The sequence below is a fragment of the Anomaloglossus baeobatrachus genome, chromosome 5 (assembly GCF_048569485.1).
Source record: "Anomaloglossus baeobatrachus isolate aAnoBae1 chromosome 5, aAnoBae1.hap1, whole genome shotgun sequence".
Taxonomy (NCBI): domain Eukaryota; kingdom Metazoa; phylum Chordata; class Amphibia; order Anura; family Aromobatidae; genus Anomaloglossus; species Anomaloglossus baeobatrachus.
In genome coordinates, this window is record NC_134357.1 from 504863750 (window position 1) to 504882729 (window position 18980).

General features: G+C 42.5%; 1 protein-coding gene across 1 annotated transcript in view; it reads right to left on the minus strand.

The window, feature by feature from the left end:
* The window catches only part of LOC142312844 (uncharacterized), a 320861-nt gene that overhangs the window by 17782 nt on the left and 284099 nt on the right, over window positions 1–18980 (minus strand). Inside the window, 1 exon segment of the mRNA XM_075351831.1 lies at window positions 5981–6422. Within this exon segment, the coding sequence (XP_075207946.1) occupies window positions 5981–6422 (442 nt within the window).

Here is an 18980-nt window from a genome sequence, read left to right on the forward strand (position 1 = left end):
CACCACAGCGTAACTGCATACGTCCTGCGTCCCCTGCACAATCTATGAAGATTGTGCATGAGACGTGCGCACGTGGCGTATTAGAACTAAGAAGTGACATGTCACTTATTTCGTGCGCTCTGCATGCATCCCCCGCTCTGTCTATGGGAGGGGCTGCACTCAGCGCATTTAATCGGCTTTTTTTTTTTTCATTACGGACTCTTTCTGCAGCGATTTGAAGCACACATGTGCTGTTCAAATCGCTGCAGAAATTATTTATTTATTTATTCTTATGGGAACAAATTATGGATGGGGTACTCAGTGGTGAAAATTAATTTTATTGTCTGCAATAGCGCAGCCAGAACCACAGAGTCTGCACTTGTAGTATATATTCATCTGGATTTTGGTGTATATGTCCCAGTTACTGATTTATGATTATTATAGGGACTCAATTGATTTTCTGCTCGTGTCTCTCTGTCTATTCGGTACCTTTATGCTAAAATTTTAATTGTTTTAGGAACATTAATAAAGACTGTTTTTTATTGCAAGTTGTGTCACTCCTCTAATTTGGTCATCAACTGATGTCCAATAAGTGTTTTTAATTATGTTATTTGGAGTGCTATATGCCAATTGTAGCTAAGACCGGTATTATTAGAGAATAGAATATTTTTTTTAGGTATCAGCAACACGGTCTGTTAGGCTAAAATCCCTACATTCACACTTCTAATACACTACGCCTACTACAGAAGCTCACTCTACACTAAATGCAGCTAAGACCGGTATTAGAGAATAGAATAATTATCAGTCACACAGTCTGTAAGGCTAGAATGCCCTGCACACAAACTTCTAATACACTACTCCAACTCCAGAAGCTCACCCTACACTAAATGCAGCTAAGAGCAGGATTATTAGAGAATAGAATATTTTTTTTTTATGCATCAGCAGTATGGTCTCTAAAGATAGAATCCCTGCCTACAGGCCTGTAATACACTACCCCTACTCCAGCAGCTTGCCCTACAGTAAATGCAGAATAAGGACGGTATTATTAGAGAATAGATTAGCTTTTACTTAGCCCAGAAAAGAACAGTTGGTTTACTGTTGTACGAAAAGATACTGTCATACTATGACACGCTGTCCATACTCCAGCAGTATCTCTTCCTAGTCCCTATATTACATCCAGATAGAGTGTAGTAAACATGGCGCCTTTGAGTCTTATATACACGCTATATGGCCGACCAATAACAGTAATGATAGTAGCCAACATGGCTACAGCATTACCGTGATTGGCAGGCAATCCCTGCATTTTTAATCGCTGATAAAAAGTAGAGAAACAAGCGGGGTGGGGACTTGAGCATGGCGCTAGAGGACCAGAATACGCGATCGAGCCACAGGAGCCACCATAGCCACAGAAACAATAAGGTATAATAAGGATATTAAGTGAGGACTGAAATAGAAACATACTGTCTGCCTTAAGAGCAATGATCTCCTCTTGCATTAACTAGCACCTGTGCTAACGAGGACGTTCTTCCAGAAACTGTCAGCTACTAATCTGAAATCTCCACATACCTCCTCCTGCAGAGGCGCACACTAGATATATGGCTCTTCTGTGCTTACAGGTCCTGTGATGATGTCACATGGAGGGGAGGAGTCAAGGGGTCACATGATCAGCTCCTCAGTGTATGCAGGACTCTGCTGTCTGTGATTTTGTTACATACATGACCCATGCAGCCAATCAGCAGCCACTTCACTGTCATTTCCTTTCATGCAAAACACTGCAGGAGAGTATTAGTGATGGGCAGTCCGGCTCTTTTTGGTGATCCGGTTCCCATGGCTCCGCTCACCAAAAAGAGCCGGCTCATTCGGATCGTTGTCGGCTCCTTATTAAATATGTGTTCACCCCAGGTGAACACATATTTAAGATTATAGTGACGCTGCTGAAAACACGCCCACCCGCGGCTAAACCCCACCCACTTACAATGGACCAATTAGATCGTGGAGTGGGCGGGGTTTAGACACGGGTGGGTGGGGTTTCAGTGGCGAAAAGAGCAGTGTAGCGATTTTAGTGGCTCACTTCGGTGATCCGGCTCCTGTCAGTCACTGCAGGGAGCCGGATCTTTGTGTCGGATCGTTCGCGACCGACACATCACAAGAGAGTATAGACTGGGATTATTGTACATGGAGAACAGTGCTAGCTCCAGGTTTTCGTGAGTCGTGGGCGAAAGGGTCTCAGTGGGCCTATACACACGCAGACACGCACATACACAGATACGTAAACATACAGGCATATGTACATATACATGTTTGAAGACAAATTCACAGAAATACATATATATCTATTTTCGGTGCCTTGGTGTAACCCTCGACTCTGCTCTATCCTTCAAGCCACACATCCAAGCCCTCTTCACCTCATGCCATTTACAATTCAAAAATATTTCCCAGATTCGTGAATTCCTTAACCAAGAACCAAACTGCTTGCCCATTGCCCTGTAGCCCATCCCAACCTTGTGCAGGTCTACAATTGTGTCCCTGGTGTCCTTAGACCGCTCTTTGGTTATGGTGAAAAGGTTGGAGTGTGATTGATTCAGTGTGGGGACAGATGTCTTTTATACATTTAACAAGTTTAAACAGGTGCAATTAATACAGTTGAGTGTAGAATAGGAGGCTTTCTTAAAGAAAAATAACAGGTCTGTGAGAGCCAGAATTCTTGCTGATTGGTAGATGATCAAATGCATGTTTCAAGCAATAAAAGGCAAATTAATTATTTAAAAATCATGCAGTGTAATTTTCTGGATTTGAGTGGGTGATGCCAATGGGTTACTCTGACAGCCAGGGGGTCTGTTGAAGACCTTTGTATATGTCATTATGGAGCTCCCTTGAAACACAGCCTGTGACTAGGCTTCAAAGGAGACCATGAGTTTTAATAAATTCAGAAATGCTTTGGTAAGCAAGAGCAAACAGATGATCGCAGGTTATAATCCCCTAAGGTGACTAATAATTACAGTAAATGTGAAAAAGTTAAAAAATCTAGAAAAAAAAATTCAAATAACCCTCATTAGAAATAAATATAATAAAGAAATTTAAAAAATACACATATAAGGGATTGCCACATTACCAAAAGTTCCAACTATCAAAATATAAAAATAATTAATCTGATCGGTAACACTGTAAGCATAAATTAAAAAAAATTTAAAAACAATTGTGGGTTTTTTGGTCTCTGCAATACTGTAAAAAACAAAAAATAAGCCCTCATACAGCTCCATCGACTGAAAAATAAAAATGTTATGGGTCTCACAAATAGGGAACAGAATTAAAAAAATCAGTGATGTCATTTTCAGGGTCTGGGCATGTGTCAATTGTCAATTCTAGCATCTGCTCAACATGAGGTACTTTTGCAATATTATTTTATCAATACGTAGTGATAGTGCGCTCCTTCATCAGCTCTATTGAGAAGTGCAAGAAGGATTAAAAGGGTGAGAATGCAGCGAGCGGGAGAGAGGAGACCAACCCAGCCTGCGAAACAGATATCACAAGTATATTAGAAAAGCAATTACCGTACATTATTACATTAAATAGATATACACTTAGGATTAAAGTCAACTTTAGTTTTGAACCACCCCTTTAAAGAATCAATTCTGTTTTGTTTTTTGCTTCTTAAACCTGTGTAAACAGTCTAGTGTCAGTGGGTTAATATACTACTTACTGATCATCTTCTCCAGTATCGAGCGCTACTCAGCTCCTCTTCTGAGACAAATCATAGCAATTCCTACTCTCCGGATCACACTTCGCTCTATGCGTGAGCTGGGAGTGTAAGTCTATAGAGCCTCGTTCTAATGTTCTAGATACAGTACTTACACTGTAAAAACCACTTTCTTGTCATATAGAGTGCAGTAGGACCTGGAGTATCTGAATTGTGGCCACGTGACAGAGAAGAGGAGCGGTTTTGCGTTGGATACCGGACAAGACGGCCGTCAGTGAGTATGTTTAAACACTGACACTACACTAAAACTTAAACAGGTTTAGGGAAAAAACATTTGTAACACCAGCGCCGGTGCCCCTGTTGCGTGGACGCCAGCACACTCGCCCTTCTGGCCGCTCTGCAGTGTCTCCAGCTCTTGCTCCTGCTCTATTCCTTGTACCTGTGCATGCAGCACAGGTCTCCTGGGAGTATGCTTTGTTCCCAGCCAATGACACTAGGTACTTTGGGCACTTTTCTCCTTTGGGAGGTGCCAGAGCAACGTATTTATTCTGTTGGATGTTTGCTAGTTGTCAGGTCCCGTATCCTGTGGCTACATCCTGTGTCTGCTAATCTGTACCTGTGTTTCAGTAGCCGTGGAATGTACCTGTACCTGCTATTGTGCCAGTACCTGCTGTCCTGCTAGTGCCAGCCTGCCTGCCTGTACCAGCCTGCCTGTTCCAGCCATCCTGCTGCACCTGCATTCCGTTCTTGTATTCCTGACCCCTGGGGCTAGCTGCTACAGTACCGAGAGTTCCCCTGGAGTGGTAGTTGGCGGCTACTTGTCGCAGCAAGCCTATCCTCACCATCAGAGGCTCTAGTCAATAACCAGGTAGTCAGTTAGCTACACCCCTCCAGGGTGAGCCCGGTTCCTTGGCGTAGTGGGTCCATACCCGCAGGCGTGACAAAAGTTAACGCGAGTGCTTCTTTAACACAGACATAAAGATCCTTGCTATAATCTTAGCTACCAAGTTGAACACTTTTTAAGATCAGGCAGGCTTTACACCTAAACATCAATCCAGTGGTAATGTTCTTTGGGTAATTAATTTAACTTGCTTGGCGTACTTACATGAAATTATTTGTATGTTTCTTCTGTAAATATTAGAGGCTCATGGGATTTCTTGTGCTTTGTCTTTTCTACATGGGGATTTAGTCAACATATTCTAAGTTAGATTTATTTACTTTACCTTACCCTTATGGCATAAATATGTAAGCCGATTACACAACTAATAGACTTCAAATAAAAAGGTTGTCCCTTCTCTCGCCCATTCAGTAGAATTGGTAACAGCTCTCATTAGGGCGAGAAAGGTCCTTTTTAATTTCTCATGCTGTGTATTTGAGATATGCACACTCTATATGTGTATTTTCAGCTTCAAGAAAGATGGGAGAGGAGGGTTGGCGAATTAGGTGATTAAAACTGCTGCTGTATGGGGTTACTTTTGTTATTGGATTTTAGGCCTTTCGGGTACATTTACTGTTGTGTAATCAAGACTATAATTTTATGGCCTTGTTATTGCTCTTGCTATAGTTTGGCCTATGCTTAACCACTATTTCTTGATGATACCCACTGCTTCAGGGCTTTCTCACACCACTCTATTTTCAGTCCTGAGTGTGATCCGGCAAAACATCAAATCGCACTAGGTCTAATGTTATTATATGGGTCCATTCACAAGCACGATTTTTTTTTATCTGTACTGAGGAAAACAATTGCAGCATAGGATGGCACTCACCCATGCATGTGAATGAGTCCATGGAAAACATCAAACTTCACTTGGATTACATTTTCACGGACTGACAGAATGGAGAAGATGGAGAATTTTTGTTTTCTCCATCTTCTCCTCATCCAAGTGAATCAGATCATACTCTGCTAACACTCTGATCAGAGTATGATTTACATAATCAACCCATTTCTCTAGGATGAGAGAATATACGCTGGTGTGACTCTATCCTTATGACTTATTGTCGGACATGAATCTGAACAAACATGAAAAGTTTAAAAGTTGTTACTTTATTGTGTATAAATACCAAAAAAGCCCATAAAAAAACCCAAGAGTTGCATACGTTACTATTGATCAGTTAGTAATGTGAATTGCATTTCCTTTCTCTAGCAGACTGTAACTTTAGTATTTTTTTATTGTACCATTTGTCAAAAATGATTTAAATTTTTTTAAAAAAAAAAATGGCTACTTCACTTTTTCAATTACCGTATCTGATGTGAAATAATACTTGTTTTTTGTGTATATGTCCCACATTCTGAATATGAAAATGGCTTTGCCCCTTTGTGAGTTCGCTTATGTCTAATAAGACTTGAATTGTGTGTAAAGCATTTTTCACATTCTGAACATGAATATGGCTTTTCTCCATTGTGAGTTTTCTTATGTCTAATGAGACTTGAATTGTGTGTAAAGGATTTTTGACATTCTGAACATGAATATGGCTTTCCTCCAGTGTGAATTATTTGATGTGCAAGAAGGTTTGATTTATATGTAAAAGATTTTCCACATTCTGAACATAAAAATGGTTTCTCCATTGTGTGAATTCTCTGATGACTAATAAGATTGGGTTTTGCAGAAAAACATTTCCCACATTCTGGACAAGAAAAAGGCTTCTCCCCTGTATGAATTCTCTGATGTCTAATAAAATGGTCTTTCACTGTAAAAAATTTCCCACAATCTGAACATGAATATGGCTTCTTTCTTGTGTTAGCTCCCTGATTTTCACCATCCCTTCTGTTATTTTCGTTTTGCGTGACAGTCTGTGTTGAATCCGTAGATAGGAGCTGTTGAAAGGAATCTGATGATAGGTCTTTGCTGTGTAGGGCTGGAGATATATTTGGGATGCTATTATTCTCTTCATATTTATCTGGTGTTATACTGTGATCATGTGCAGTAAAATCTGGAAATATCAGCTGTTTCTCCAATCTGTCAGTACAGTCATCTGCCAAGAATAAAACTTATTTTAATATTTTTCAATAACAGACTTGAAATAATATTCACTCCTTCACCCCTTAGCCTGATTTTCACCTTCCCGACCAGAACAATTTTTTAAAATCTGACCAATGTCACTTTATGTGGTAATGACTCTGAAATGCTTCAACAGTTTCCAATGTTTCTGAGATTATTTTGTGACATATTGTACTTCATGTTACTGGTAAACTTAGGACTATATTTCATGTTTGTAAAAATTTAGGAAATTTGGTGAAAATGTTTAAAATTTATCAATTTTCAAAAATTTCCCACATGTCTACTTGGAACATCAGCATAATTTTTGAAACATTATTCTTTTTATTAGGAAGTTAAAAAGGTTCAAAATTTGTCAGCAATTTCTCATCTTTCTAATAAAATTTACAAAACTATATTTTGTAGATCACATCTTATTTGAAGTGACCTTAAAGGGCCTATGTGACAGAAATTTCGCAAAAGTGACACCATTTAAAAACTGCTACCTTTAAACTGCTTAAAACCACATGCAATAAAGAATAAGTGAAAATGTTACTTTTTTCCCTCAAAAATGTTACTTTAGCCACAAGTTTTTTTTATTTTATAAGGGCAACAGGAGAAAATGCACCATACAATTTGCTGTGCAATTTCTCCTGGTTACGCTGATACCCCATATTGGTGAAAATCTACTGTTTGGGCGCATGCCAGGGCTCGGAATGAAAGCAGTGCTATTTGACTACTGGGAGTACAAATTTTCGTACAATAGTTTTTAGACTCCATATACAGAGCTAAGTATCAGAAGAAAAGAATGCCCCTTCAAATCGCCCTATTTTGGAAGTTACATCAGTCTAGGAATGTATCTATTGGTGTAGCAATGATTTTGACTTCATGGGTGTTTTCCAGAAACAAGCAGCATTGGATGTTGCTGAGCGAAAATTGTAAATCTGCCATTGTGGTGACCAGTACATTGGAATGCCTAATACGTTGTTGTGCCCAGTGCGGTGTAGTGCCCATACATTGTCCCCAGGTCGTGCTTCTAAAGACGTACACGCCATAAATTAAGATGGCTTTCTCACTAGAGAAATGCTAAACTTGTGGACGCAATACAGTGGTACCTTGCTTAACGAGAACAATCCGTTCTGGGACTGTGCTTGTTAATCAAGGTACTCGTTCAGCAGAGCAAGATTTCCCATAGGAAATCGTTGCAATGCTGACGATCCGTTCCACAACTTATAAAATGTCCCATCCTGGTCCCCTATTCTATGATTCCACACATGCACAAACACACACAAACACACACAATCACACATGCACGCACACGCACATATTATATGCTCACCTTACCTTCCGTTCCATCGCCGGTCTGCTGGGACTTGCTGTTCTCTGGTAAGGGGCCGGGCTGTGTAACGCGTTACCATAACGACGAGGCAGGAAGTTCCCGGCCAGAGCGCTGACGTCAAAGGCAGAGCCGCTTGCCTCTGATTGGCCAGCGCTCTGCCTTTCATTAGCGATGACAGGAAGTTCCTCCCTCGTCGCTATGGATGCAGATACACAGCGTGGACTGGAGCGGAGCGGCGCACTACAGCACCCAGGAGGCCGGCGATGAAATGAAAGGTAAACATATTATGTTATATTGTATGCTCACCTTACCTTCCGTTCCATGGCAGGCCTCCTGGGTCTTGTAGTTCGCTGCGAGGACGTCGCGATGTACCCGGGAACTACAAGAACCATGAGACCAGTGGTGGAACGGAAGGTAAGGTGAGCATAATACTGTATGTGTGTGCGTGCATGTGTGTTTGTGCGTGTTTGTGCGTACATGTGTGTGTTTGTGTGGACTGCAAGAGCGGGTCAGAGTGTGGTGGATGTACGGAACCGGAAGTGTGTGCGGTGAGAATTTCGCTCGTACAGCAAAGCTTTCTCGTAAAGCAGGTTACAAATTTACAGAAAGCTTTGCTTGTTAAGCGAAATTCTCGTTAAGAGGGTTACTCGTTATGCGAGGTACCACTGTATGTGGTTTAGGCACAGTGTGGGGCTCAGAAAGGAGAGGGGCATTTGGATTTGCTATTACAACAATGCAATATAGCTTAATTTTTAGGTAACCATTAAATACGTCAGAAATTTCTATGTAAAATAACTGTATAAAATCCCCCAAAAATGTAATTGCAAAAGTATAAGTGATAAGACAGCCTTATTTTTCGAGTCGGTGTGATTACAGCGACACCAGATTTACATAGCTTTTTTATGTTTGGTTACTTTCACACACTAAAAAATGCTTTTTTCCCCAAAAAGATTTTTGCATTGCCATATTTTGAGAGCTATAATTATTCTGTATTTCTGTGAGTAGAGTCATGCGAGGGCTTGTTTTTTGCAGGATGAGTTAACGCTTTTATTGGTACCATTTTCTGGCACAATTTTTTTGATCACTATTTATTCCATTTTTTTTTTAAGAAGCAAAATGAACATAAAACAGTAATTCAGGAATTATTCTTTTTTTACGCCGTTAACAATGTGGTAAAATTAATAAGACAGCATTATTCTTCAGTTCGATTACAGCAATACCACATTTTGACGCTTTTACACAATATAAACAATTTTATCTTTTAGAAAAAAGAATTGTTTTTGCATTGCTGTATTTTGAGAGCTGAAGCTTTTTTATTTTTCTGTGGACGAAGCTGAGTGAGGGCTTATTTATTGCAACAAGATGATGCCTTCAGCTTTACCATTTTTTTTTACATGTAACTTTTTATCACATTTTATTTCAATTTTTTTCAGCACCATATGATCCCAAGAACAAGGCTCTGAAATCCTTGTCTAAATACAGTACAGTATAAATATTGTTATATCTAACAATTACTATAGAGATATTTTTCTTCTATCCTATCATAATTCTCTACTGGGTAGCACATACTCCTCTATGGTGGAGGAACTATCGCTGCTCCCGTTCACAATCTAGAGACCCTTCGGTATTTATGGGACTGGCCAATAGTCTAATGTGTTTGGGAACCGATCTGTCCATTGTGTGGTTACAATGACCTAGGAACATGATTCATCAGGTCATTAATACATTGATACCAAGCTTATTAAACCAGCATTAATTCACGAAAGATATGTTATGTCTAGTCATGAGTGAGCGTGCTCTGCACTGGTCAGTACTCGATCGAGTATCATGATGCTCTGGCACCATGATTCAGTCCCCGCCCAGCATGTTTTACGGCTGCTTTTTTAGCCACTAAACATTGTCTGCCAATCACAGTAATACTGTTGCCATGTTAGCTACTAGCATTACATTAATTGCCCAACCGCATAACGTCATCGGGTCTATACAAGACATGGTCACGCCGTGCTCGATGGACTGTACCTCAAAAACAGTGTAGGGAGAGCTTCTGCTGGACGAGGAATAGTGTATTAGAGGCAAGTAGGCAGGATTTCTAGCCTTACAGACTTTGCTGTTGTTACATAAAAATCATATTCTGTTCTATAATAATACTGCTCTTATCTCAATTTAGAGTAGGGCAAGCTGCTGGAGAGGGGATAGTGTATTAGAGACCTGTAGGCAGGGATTCTAGCCTTTTCCTTGCTGCTACATTAACCCAAAAGCCCTTTTTATGCTAACTCAAATCTATCCTAATCTTTAATATTATTGCTCTTAGGTGCAATGAGTGTGGGGACAGCTGGTGGAAAAGAGATAGTGTATTAAAAGCATCTAGGCAGTGATTATTACTTACATTCTTTGCTGGTGTTATATTATCCCAAAAGTCCTTTTCAGGGCTAATTCAAATCTATTCTAGTCTCTAATAATACTGTTCTTAGCTACCATTAGTGTAGGGTAAGCTGATGGAGAAGGGATAGTGTATTAGAGACATGTAGGCAGGGATTCTAGCCTTTAAGACCTTGGTGCTGCTATGTAACAAATCTATTCTATTCTAAGAGAATACTGTTTTTATCTGCATTTAGTGTAGGGCAAGCTGCTGGAGAAGGGATAGTGTATTAGAGGGATGTAGGAAGGGCTTATAGCTTTACAGAACTTGGTGCTGCAATATTAACCCAAAAGTATTTTTCAGGGCTAACGCAAATGTATTCTGGTCTCTAATAATACTGCTCTTCCTATAAGTATTGGGAGAGCTGTTGGAGAAGGAATAGTGTATTATACATTTAGGCAGGGATTATAGCCTTAAGGGCACTTTACAAACAGCGACATCGCTAGCGATTGCTAGCGATGTCGCGAGCGATGGCACCCGCCCCCGTCATTCGTGCGACATGTGGTGATCGCTGCCGTAGCGAACAATATCGGTACGGCAGCGTCACATGCACATACCTGCTTAGTGACGTCGCTGGAGACACCGAACAATCTCTCCTTTAAGGGGGAGGTTCGTGCAGCGTCACAGCAGCGTCACTAAGCGGCCGCCCAATAGCAGAGGAGGGGCGGAGATAAGCGGCCGGAACATGCCACCCACCTCCTTCCTTTCTCATTGCCTGCGGCCGCAGGTAAGGAGATGTTCGTTGTTCCTGCGGTGTCACACATAGCGATGTGTGATGCCGCAGGAACGACAAACAACCAGCGGCATGCACCACCAACGATATTATGAAAAGGAGCGACGTGTCAACGATCAACAATTTTTGACGTTTTTGCGATCGTTGATCATCGCTCCTTTTAGTCACACACAACGATATCGCTAACGGTGCTGGATGTGCGTCACGAACACCGTGACCCCAACAATATATCGTTAGCGATATCATTGTGTGTAAAGAACCCTTAAGAGTCCTTGCTTCTGCAACCAAAAACTAAAAATACTTTTCAGGCCTACATCTATTCTATTCAATATTAATACCATTGTTAGTTGCATCTAGTTTTTTGGAATTTTCTCTTACTCATAATTTTTTTTATTTTTAAGGGATCTTTCTACTTACTGCTCCAGGGCACTGCAATGAGGGCATCTTTTGCCCCATCCTATGCAAATTTGTTCCAGGGGCTGTGGGAGAGGGACCTTCTCCTGTCAGACCAGGGGTAGACGATGGACCGTGATATATATCATATATGACATATATGACATATACCTGATCTCGCAGGGGTCGATTGATGATTTACATTTGTTTCTGCATCACATTAACTCCAGTGGATGCAACATCAATATTACCTACCAGTGGTCAGATAAACAGGTGGAATTTCTTGATGTTATGGTCAGGAAGGATGGTGATGATGTTCTGCAAACTAATCTGTTCCGCAAACCCACATCCATCAATGCTCTATTAATGCCTCATCTGCCCATCCAAATTTTATGATTCTGGCGATACCCGTCGGCCAGTTCCTTCGGTTACACAGAATTTGGTCGACGGATGGCAACTTTGAACGACAGGCAGCTGATTGGATGAATAAGTTCAGAGAGTGCGAATATAGCAGGAGAATGGTAAAAAAAGGCCCATCATCGAGCTAAACATTCTTCCCGTAATTCTCTGCTGTATGCGAGCACGGTCCCTGAGCCTGTTGACCAGGTCCAATTTATCACCAATTATAATTCAGGTTTTAATTCTGTTAGGACCTGTTTGGAGAATGCCTTGCCAATTTTACTTGCTGATCCTGTCCTTAGGAAAGTATTGCCGGACAAACTGAAGATAATCATCCGCTGGGCAAAAAATCTGCGTGACCTTTTGGTACATAGCCATCTTGATGAGAGAAGGATGGAACATTTCTGAGCACATTTAGATCTGATGTCAGACATGGATGTTTCCTATGTAAGGAATGTGTCGCCTGCCCTAACATATGCCGCAGAAATACCTTCACTGACTCAATGGGTAAAAGGACATAACAAATCTGTTATACGACATGTCCCTGTCCAAAAATGTATGTGATTTTAGACATCTACCCAAATCTTATCATGTTTATTTGGTCAATAAACTTTAATCTTTTGCAGTATATGGGCTTTTTGATCGTTTGTCCTTCTCCTTTTTGTAGTTCTATTTTTATAGCGATTTTCCCTTATTATATCTGTCCCCATACATTATATTAATATCCATATTGAATTTTGGGTCAGTTAATATGCTCTGACAATCACGATCAACATGTATGGATTCTTACTGGTTTTTGTGATTTTCAAATACCGCTGTTCGCTGCATTCAGTGTAGGGATAGCTGCTGGAGGAGGGATAGTTTTGAATTAGATCTTGGTTGATTCCTCAAAGCTTTGTAGAACCTCACAGATGTCAGACATCCATGCCCTCTGGTCGGTTGTTATGTGCGGAGGCTAAACAGAGTACCGACGGACATGTTGAGCTGATATTCAACTACTGCCCTTTGTTGCTCACAAAGCTTTGCCAACATGTGCAATATGGAGTTCCAGAGCATGGTTATGTCACACACCAGTTGGATGGTGTGAGATGGCACTTGCAGGCGCTGCTGCACTACTGCCAGACCAGCAGCAGCTGTAGCTGACTAGTGGATATAGGCACACGCGCAGCGTACCTTCAGAAGTAGCTCAGGCAAATCTGGGTAGGTTTTAAGAAACCACTAAGTTGAGCACGTAGGCCAGGCATGGTAAGACCAGGCTACCCAAGCGTCAGAGCCGCTACCAGGTTATGGCCATTAGCACATACGACCAAGCCTAGTTTAGATTAAACAGCATGACTTACAGTTCTGTTATATCTTTCAACAACTTTGAGGCAGTGTGCTGTTGGTCATTTAAATTAGTTATAACAGAGCCTGTTGTCACTTCATCAAGGCAGAGCTGCAGTGTTTCCAGCTTGCGACTGATATGGATGACATGGTCGAAGAAGATAATCTGGAGGTGGAAAATGAGGAGGAGGGGGTGCAGCAACTGGTGTAGGTGGTAGAGGAAACCCTCATAGAACTTGGGCCTTTATACTCGGCGACGGCAGTATTTGAGCAATCCAAGGGTCCAACTCTGTCCCAGCCCACACAAGGTTCATCCAGTGTGCTGTCAGGCAAATGTAGCAACACTGGCCACAAATACTTGTCCACATGTCGGTCGTTAAGTGGACCTTGTCAGTGACTGCGTTGGTGAAGGCACGGGTGATGTTATGGGACAGGTGCTGGTGTAAGGTGGGTTGGCACACTAGGAAAAATAGTGGTGGCTGGGGAACGAGTTCCGAGGGATGGCTGCCGCCACGAGGTTACAGAAAGTCTCAGTGTCCACAAGCCTAAACGGCAACATTTCCAGGTCAAGCAGTTTGGAAATGTGCCCGTTTACTGTTTGGGCCTATGGATCAATGTGTAGCTGGGTATTTGTGTTTGCATTCCAATGCCTGGGCAAGGGACAGCTGAATGCTGCCCTGGGACAAAGAATTAGACAACGTTGCTGATGATGCTTGCAAACGTGCAACAATAGGTGCACCGCGGGAGCCATGTGCGCTTGCGTTCTGGACAAGGAATCAGCAAGTACGTAGCACAGGGGAAGAGGCAGTGGTGTCACCCGCAGACACTGAGTGTGAACACAGGTGTTCGGCACACCTAGTGCTTTGATGACATGTGCCTCAGCATGCTGATTGTGGTCAGGCCGATCGTGGTCATGCACCTAATAATCTTGGTATGGAAAATGTTGCAATTTACCATTCTTTTATTGTCTTTAAAAAAGCAGCAGCCTGGGGAACACCTTAAACCTTGGCCTGAGAGCTTGCTGCCCATGAATACTCTGGGGAACAGTTGCCTGCTTTCTCCCTCTGGCCACCCCACTGCCTCTTTCTAGCAGTTCTGGTGCTGGAGATTCCTCTACCTTACGCTGCTGTCTTTGGCAGGTTGGCACAATGACTTCATCATCCACCACCTCGTCTTCCACTTCTGCACTCCGGTCCTCCTCCTGACTTGTTTATTTAACAACATCACTTTATTGCCAACTCTGTCTCATCATCATCCTCTTAAGACAAAAATTGTCGTTCCCCACTGCTGTCTTCTTCAGACCGTGGCTGCTTAAACATTTGAGCATCAATACATATGTTCTGGTCATGTCCCTCTTGAAAGGTGCAGGGTGAGAGGCCAGAAGAATCAACAAATGGAAATGTAAAGAGCTCCTCGGCATGTCCGCATGTAGGATCAGGGTGATTTTTATGTGGCCAAACTCTTGGCTAGAGAGACTGGATTGTGTGGAAGACAAGGTGGTTCTGAGAATGAGAAACTGTAAGCATTATGTGCCATCCAACCGACCACCTGTTCGCACTGTTCTGGCTTCAAGAATGTTGGCCTGCAATCTCAAAGTGGGACAGGAAGCTAAGTCTCATGGATGAGCACATTTTTCGTTCTTAAAACCTGCAAACTTGATTGTTTTATTTTTTAAAGCAAAATATGTAGCCCTGGAAAAAAATTGGGGTGAGGGTTGCCTGATGGCCCAACAAAATTTATGAGTGAGGGCCGCCTGATGGCCCTCTAAAAATTATGACTGAAGGCCGCTTAATGGCCCTCTAAGAATTTATGAGTAAAATCTGTGACTTTTCTGCACTTAGTAGTTGTTACTCACCAGAATCGTCGTCTGTCAATATCTCCACTTTAATCCATTCATCACCCCTCACATATGTCTCTGTAGTATTAACATGGGTCAGATCTTTACCCTGAAACAAATATTGTAAAAATCCCAGACAGCTGTAGAAGTTGTATGAAATGATTTGGAAGGACAGAAAAGATCATAAATCAACAAGACAACCATAAATGACAGCTGTAGTTATCACAGAGTTTCAGGTTTACTGTATAATCCAAGTTAAGTCCTATATAACTCATCAATTATAGATCCTTCTGCATCATTATTGGCCCTCAAGTACAGGATAGCTTTTTATAGTTGGCACAAATTAAATGAAGAAAATGACGTATTCTGGACAACCCATTCTACCTCCTCCCGGAGATGCTCTATCTATAGGATTAAGATCTGAAAACTGTGAATGCCGGGGAAACAAGAAAAACCCCGCTGTCATGTTACTGGAAGAAATCCATGACTACATCACCCTTGTTCCATCAATCATTATCGGGCCATAACGGGATGAAATTTATTGCCTGCAAGTCCTAGCTAAGCTCCTGTACTGAAGAGTTGTTCATTTAGACACCTTAGATGTAGCACCAGTGTTTTTTTCATCTGCAGTGTTCATAACAGTGGAGAACAAATATAGACAAACTCCTGTCACCCCTTTTTCTGATTACTCACAGTATATCACAAAAGTGAGTACACCCCTGGCATCTTTTTATTTTCATGGGACAACACTGAAGATATGACACTTTGATACAACGTGAGCGACAACATCAAATTTACAACACCTGCTCCTCATTCAAATCTGAGACCTTTTAACACTAATGAGTCACAAGACACCAGGGAGTGAAAATAGCTAATTGGACACAATTTGGCTATTTTCACTTAGAGGTGTACTCACTTTTGTTGCCAGCGGTTTACATAATAATGGCTGTGTGAATTATTTAGAGGGCACCAAATGTACACTCTTATACGAGCTGTAAACGGATTACATGGAATTAAAATGTCATTTCTTCAGTGTTGTCCTATGAAAAAATATGATAAAATATTTACAAAAACATGAAGTGTGTATTCACTTTTGTGGTATACTGTACATTCTTAGGATCTGCTTTCAATGGATGTTTTCCTCAATCACAATATTCTTAGTCTAATCCCAACACCACTACTTGTTCTAGATATTCAAAGTCTATCAGATCGCTTTGTGTTTATAACTGATAACTGGATTTTCTGCTGTACTCAGGAGACACTAAAAACTGTACACAAGACCTTCACAGCCGTCTACACATTATAGGGAGATTTCATGACACCTTCTCTCCATCTACCTGGTCATCCTGAGGAATATCTGGATTTTCTTGTTTACAGTCCTGTGGAAGAAGAGGACGGGGACATCTCTCTGGTGTTGTCCTCTCACTGGATAGAACTGGAGGAAACACACACAGGGACTGAATTCATTCTTTACATACAGATAATTATAGGCCGTGAATATTTAGTCCTGTCTATTACCTGGTGATGTGAGGGGCTGGGGATCCTCCATCATGACATCCTTGTACAGATCTTTGTGTCCTTCTAAATACTCCCACTCCTCCATGGAGAAATAGACGGTGACGTCCTGACACCTTATAGGAACCTGACACATACAATGATACCGTCATCCCCCGATCCCTCCATAGCGTTACTGTATAATGTCCCAGCATTCCCAGCAGTGTCACCTCTCCAGTCAGCAGCTCAATCATCTTGTAGGTGAGTTCTAGGATCTTCTGGTCATTGATGTCCTCATGTATCAGGGGGTGAGGTGGAGACCCCGTGATTGGGCTCAGGGGTCTTCTGCATCCCTCAGACACATGGTCCTGACAGCGATCACTAGAGGTCTTCTTCACTACTGTGTAATCCTGGTTATGGAGAGACACATTAATAAATCTCACTACAGACATTTACAGAGTCCTCACCTCTCCAGTTCTGTCCATCTGTTATTCCCATAGATAAGAATGATGTAATGTGACGTCATCAGAATCTCTCACCTCTCCAGTAAGCCGGAAGAGGATCTCTAGGGTGAGGTGTAATATCCTCTCCGCCATCTTGTCCCTGTCCTTATCCATCCTTGATGGGTCAATCAGGAAAATTCTCTTATATAGAAGATCTGAGAGGATCCGATATTGTAGGGACCTGAATGGGGAAAAGATGACGATGTAACATCAGAAAGATCCCATGTCAGAAATCTCCGAAGCTGTTACCGGCTTCACATGATCCCTACATCCAGTCCTGGCCCCGTCCTGCCCCCGGTATAACACACAATCCAACTATAGTCACACACACAGATTTATCACAGAATATCTACAATCCAGCACCAAAAACATAGAACAAATCTAAAAGAGAAGATCTAAAATATCATGAAAACTAGACAAAGTTATAAAGTTTCGGGAACATCCACAGAGATGGGGACGGCAGAACCGGGGTCGTCAGTAACAGATAATGATAGAACATTAATATCTCCTGATAGTGACAACATGGAGCGGGCGACGGCCATAATGGAGACTGTACAGTAACAGAGCAGCGAGCGGCGTCAGGAGGGAAGTGACCCAATCTAATCCCATACAGACAGATCCTAATAGAGCCGCACAGACGGGAACACGTTCTGTCTCCTGGAGTGTGAGCGCAGCACTGAGGGGGTTAATGTAATGGGGAATCTCCACATACCTCCTCCTGCAGAGCCGCACACTGGATATATGGCTGCTCTGTGCTTACAGGACCTGTGATGATGTCACATGGAGGGGAGGAGTCAGGGGTCACATGATCAGCTCCTCAGTGTGTGCAGGACTCTGCTGTGCTGGTTGTGCTCAGTGCTCTGGTGGCTTTCTCTTTGGCACTGGTGAATGTTGTGATGACTTTACCTTGAGGCCACAAGATCTCTTTGTTTGTATCTAGCCTCTGAAGTCTACCTTAACCTCATGTAAGTTGCTACATGAATCGGACTTGTTTTTGCAGCACATTTCACAGTTGATCGATCAGATTGAAATCCTAAAGGGGGGCACTTGTGGGGGCGACACTGCTCTCTTTACTCCAGGTATTTTGACACCACTCCCCTGCCAGCTCGTTACTGCTGATCAGAGCCCACAACAGAGAGCGTTTTTGGGAGCTGCGTCCTCACTCCTCCTATAACTGTTAGTAACTTTTCTTTGTTTTCATTGTCTTACATCTTCCTTAAAGGGAACCTGTCAGCAGAAATGTCCCCTAAAACCTAACAGATTCCCCCTCTGCAGCTCCTGGGCTGCATTCTAGAAAGGTCCCTGTTATGATTATGCCCCCTTTCTGACCAAAAAAAGTGTTTATAAAGTTGTACCTTTTTGGCTTCTGATTCTGTAAATCCGTCACGGGGGCGGGCTGCCTGATGGCCGTTATTCTGCCCCCTGGTCCTGTATGCCGCCCCCATCGCCGATTTCTATACTTCTGGACGCCGCCCACTGCTCCAGCCATCCCCGCGCATGCCCAGTGCCCATCTCTCGGGGATGAGCACTGTGCCCAGCGTCACCGCTGGTGACGTGCACGCAGGGTTAAGATTATGGGCGGTGCTGTGATGTTTATTCCTAAGCAACCGCTCATAATCGCGGGACCGCGCTTTCCCCCTCGGCCTGCTTCTTTCTGCGCAAGCGCGCTGCTGCTGACCTCACTTCGCCTCCTTCCCATCTTGCCCCGAGGCAGGAAATAGATGGGAAGAGCGCGGAGCAGTGACTACACCGAAAGCGCGGTCCCGCGATTATGGGCGGTTGCTTAGGAATAAACATCACAGCACCGCCCATAATCTTAACCCTGCGTGCACGTCACCAGCGGTGACGCTGGGCACAGTGCTCATCCCCGAGAGATGGGCACTGGGCAT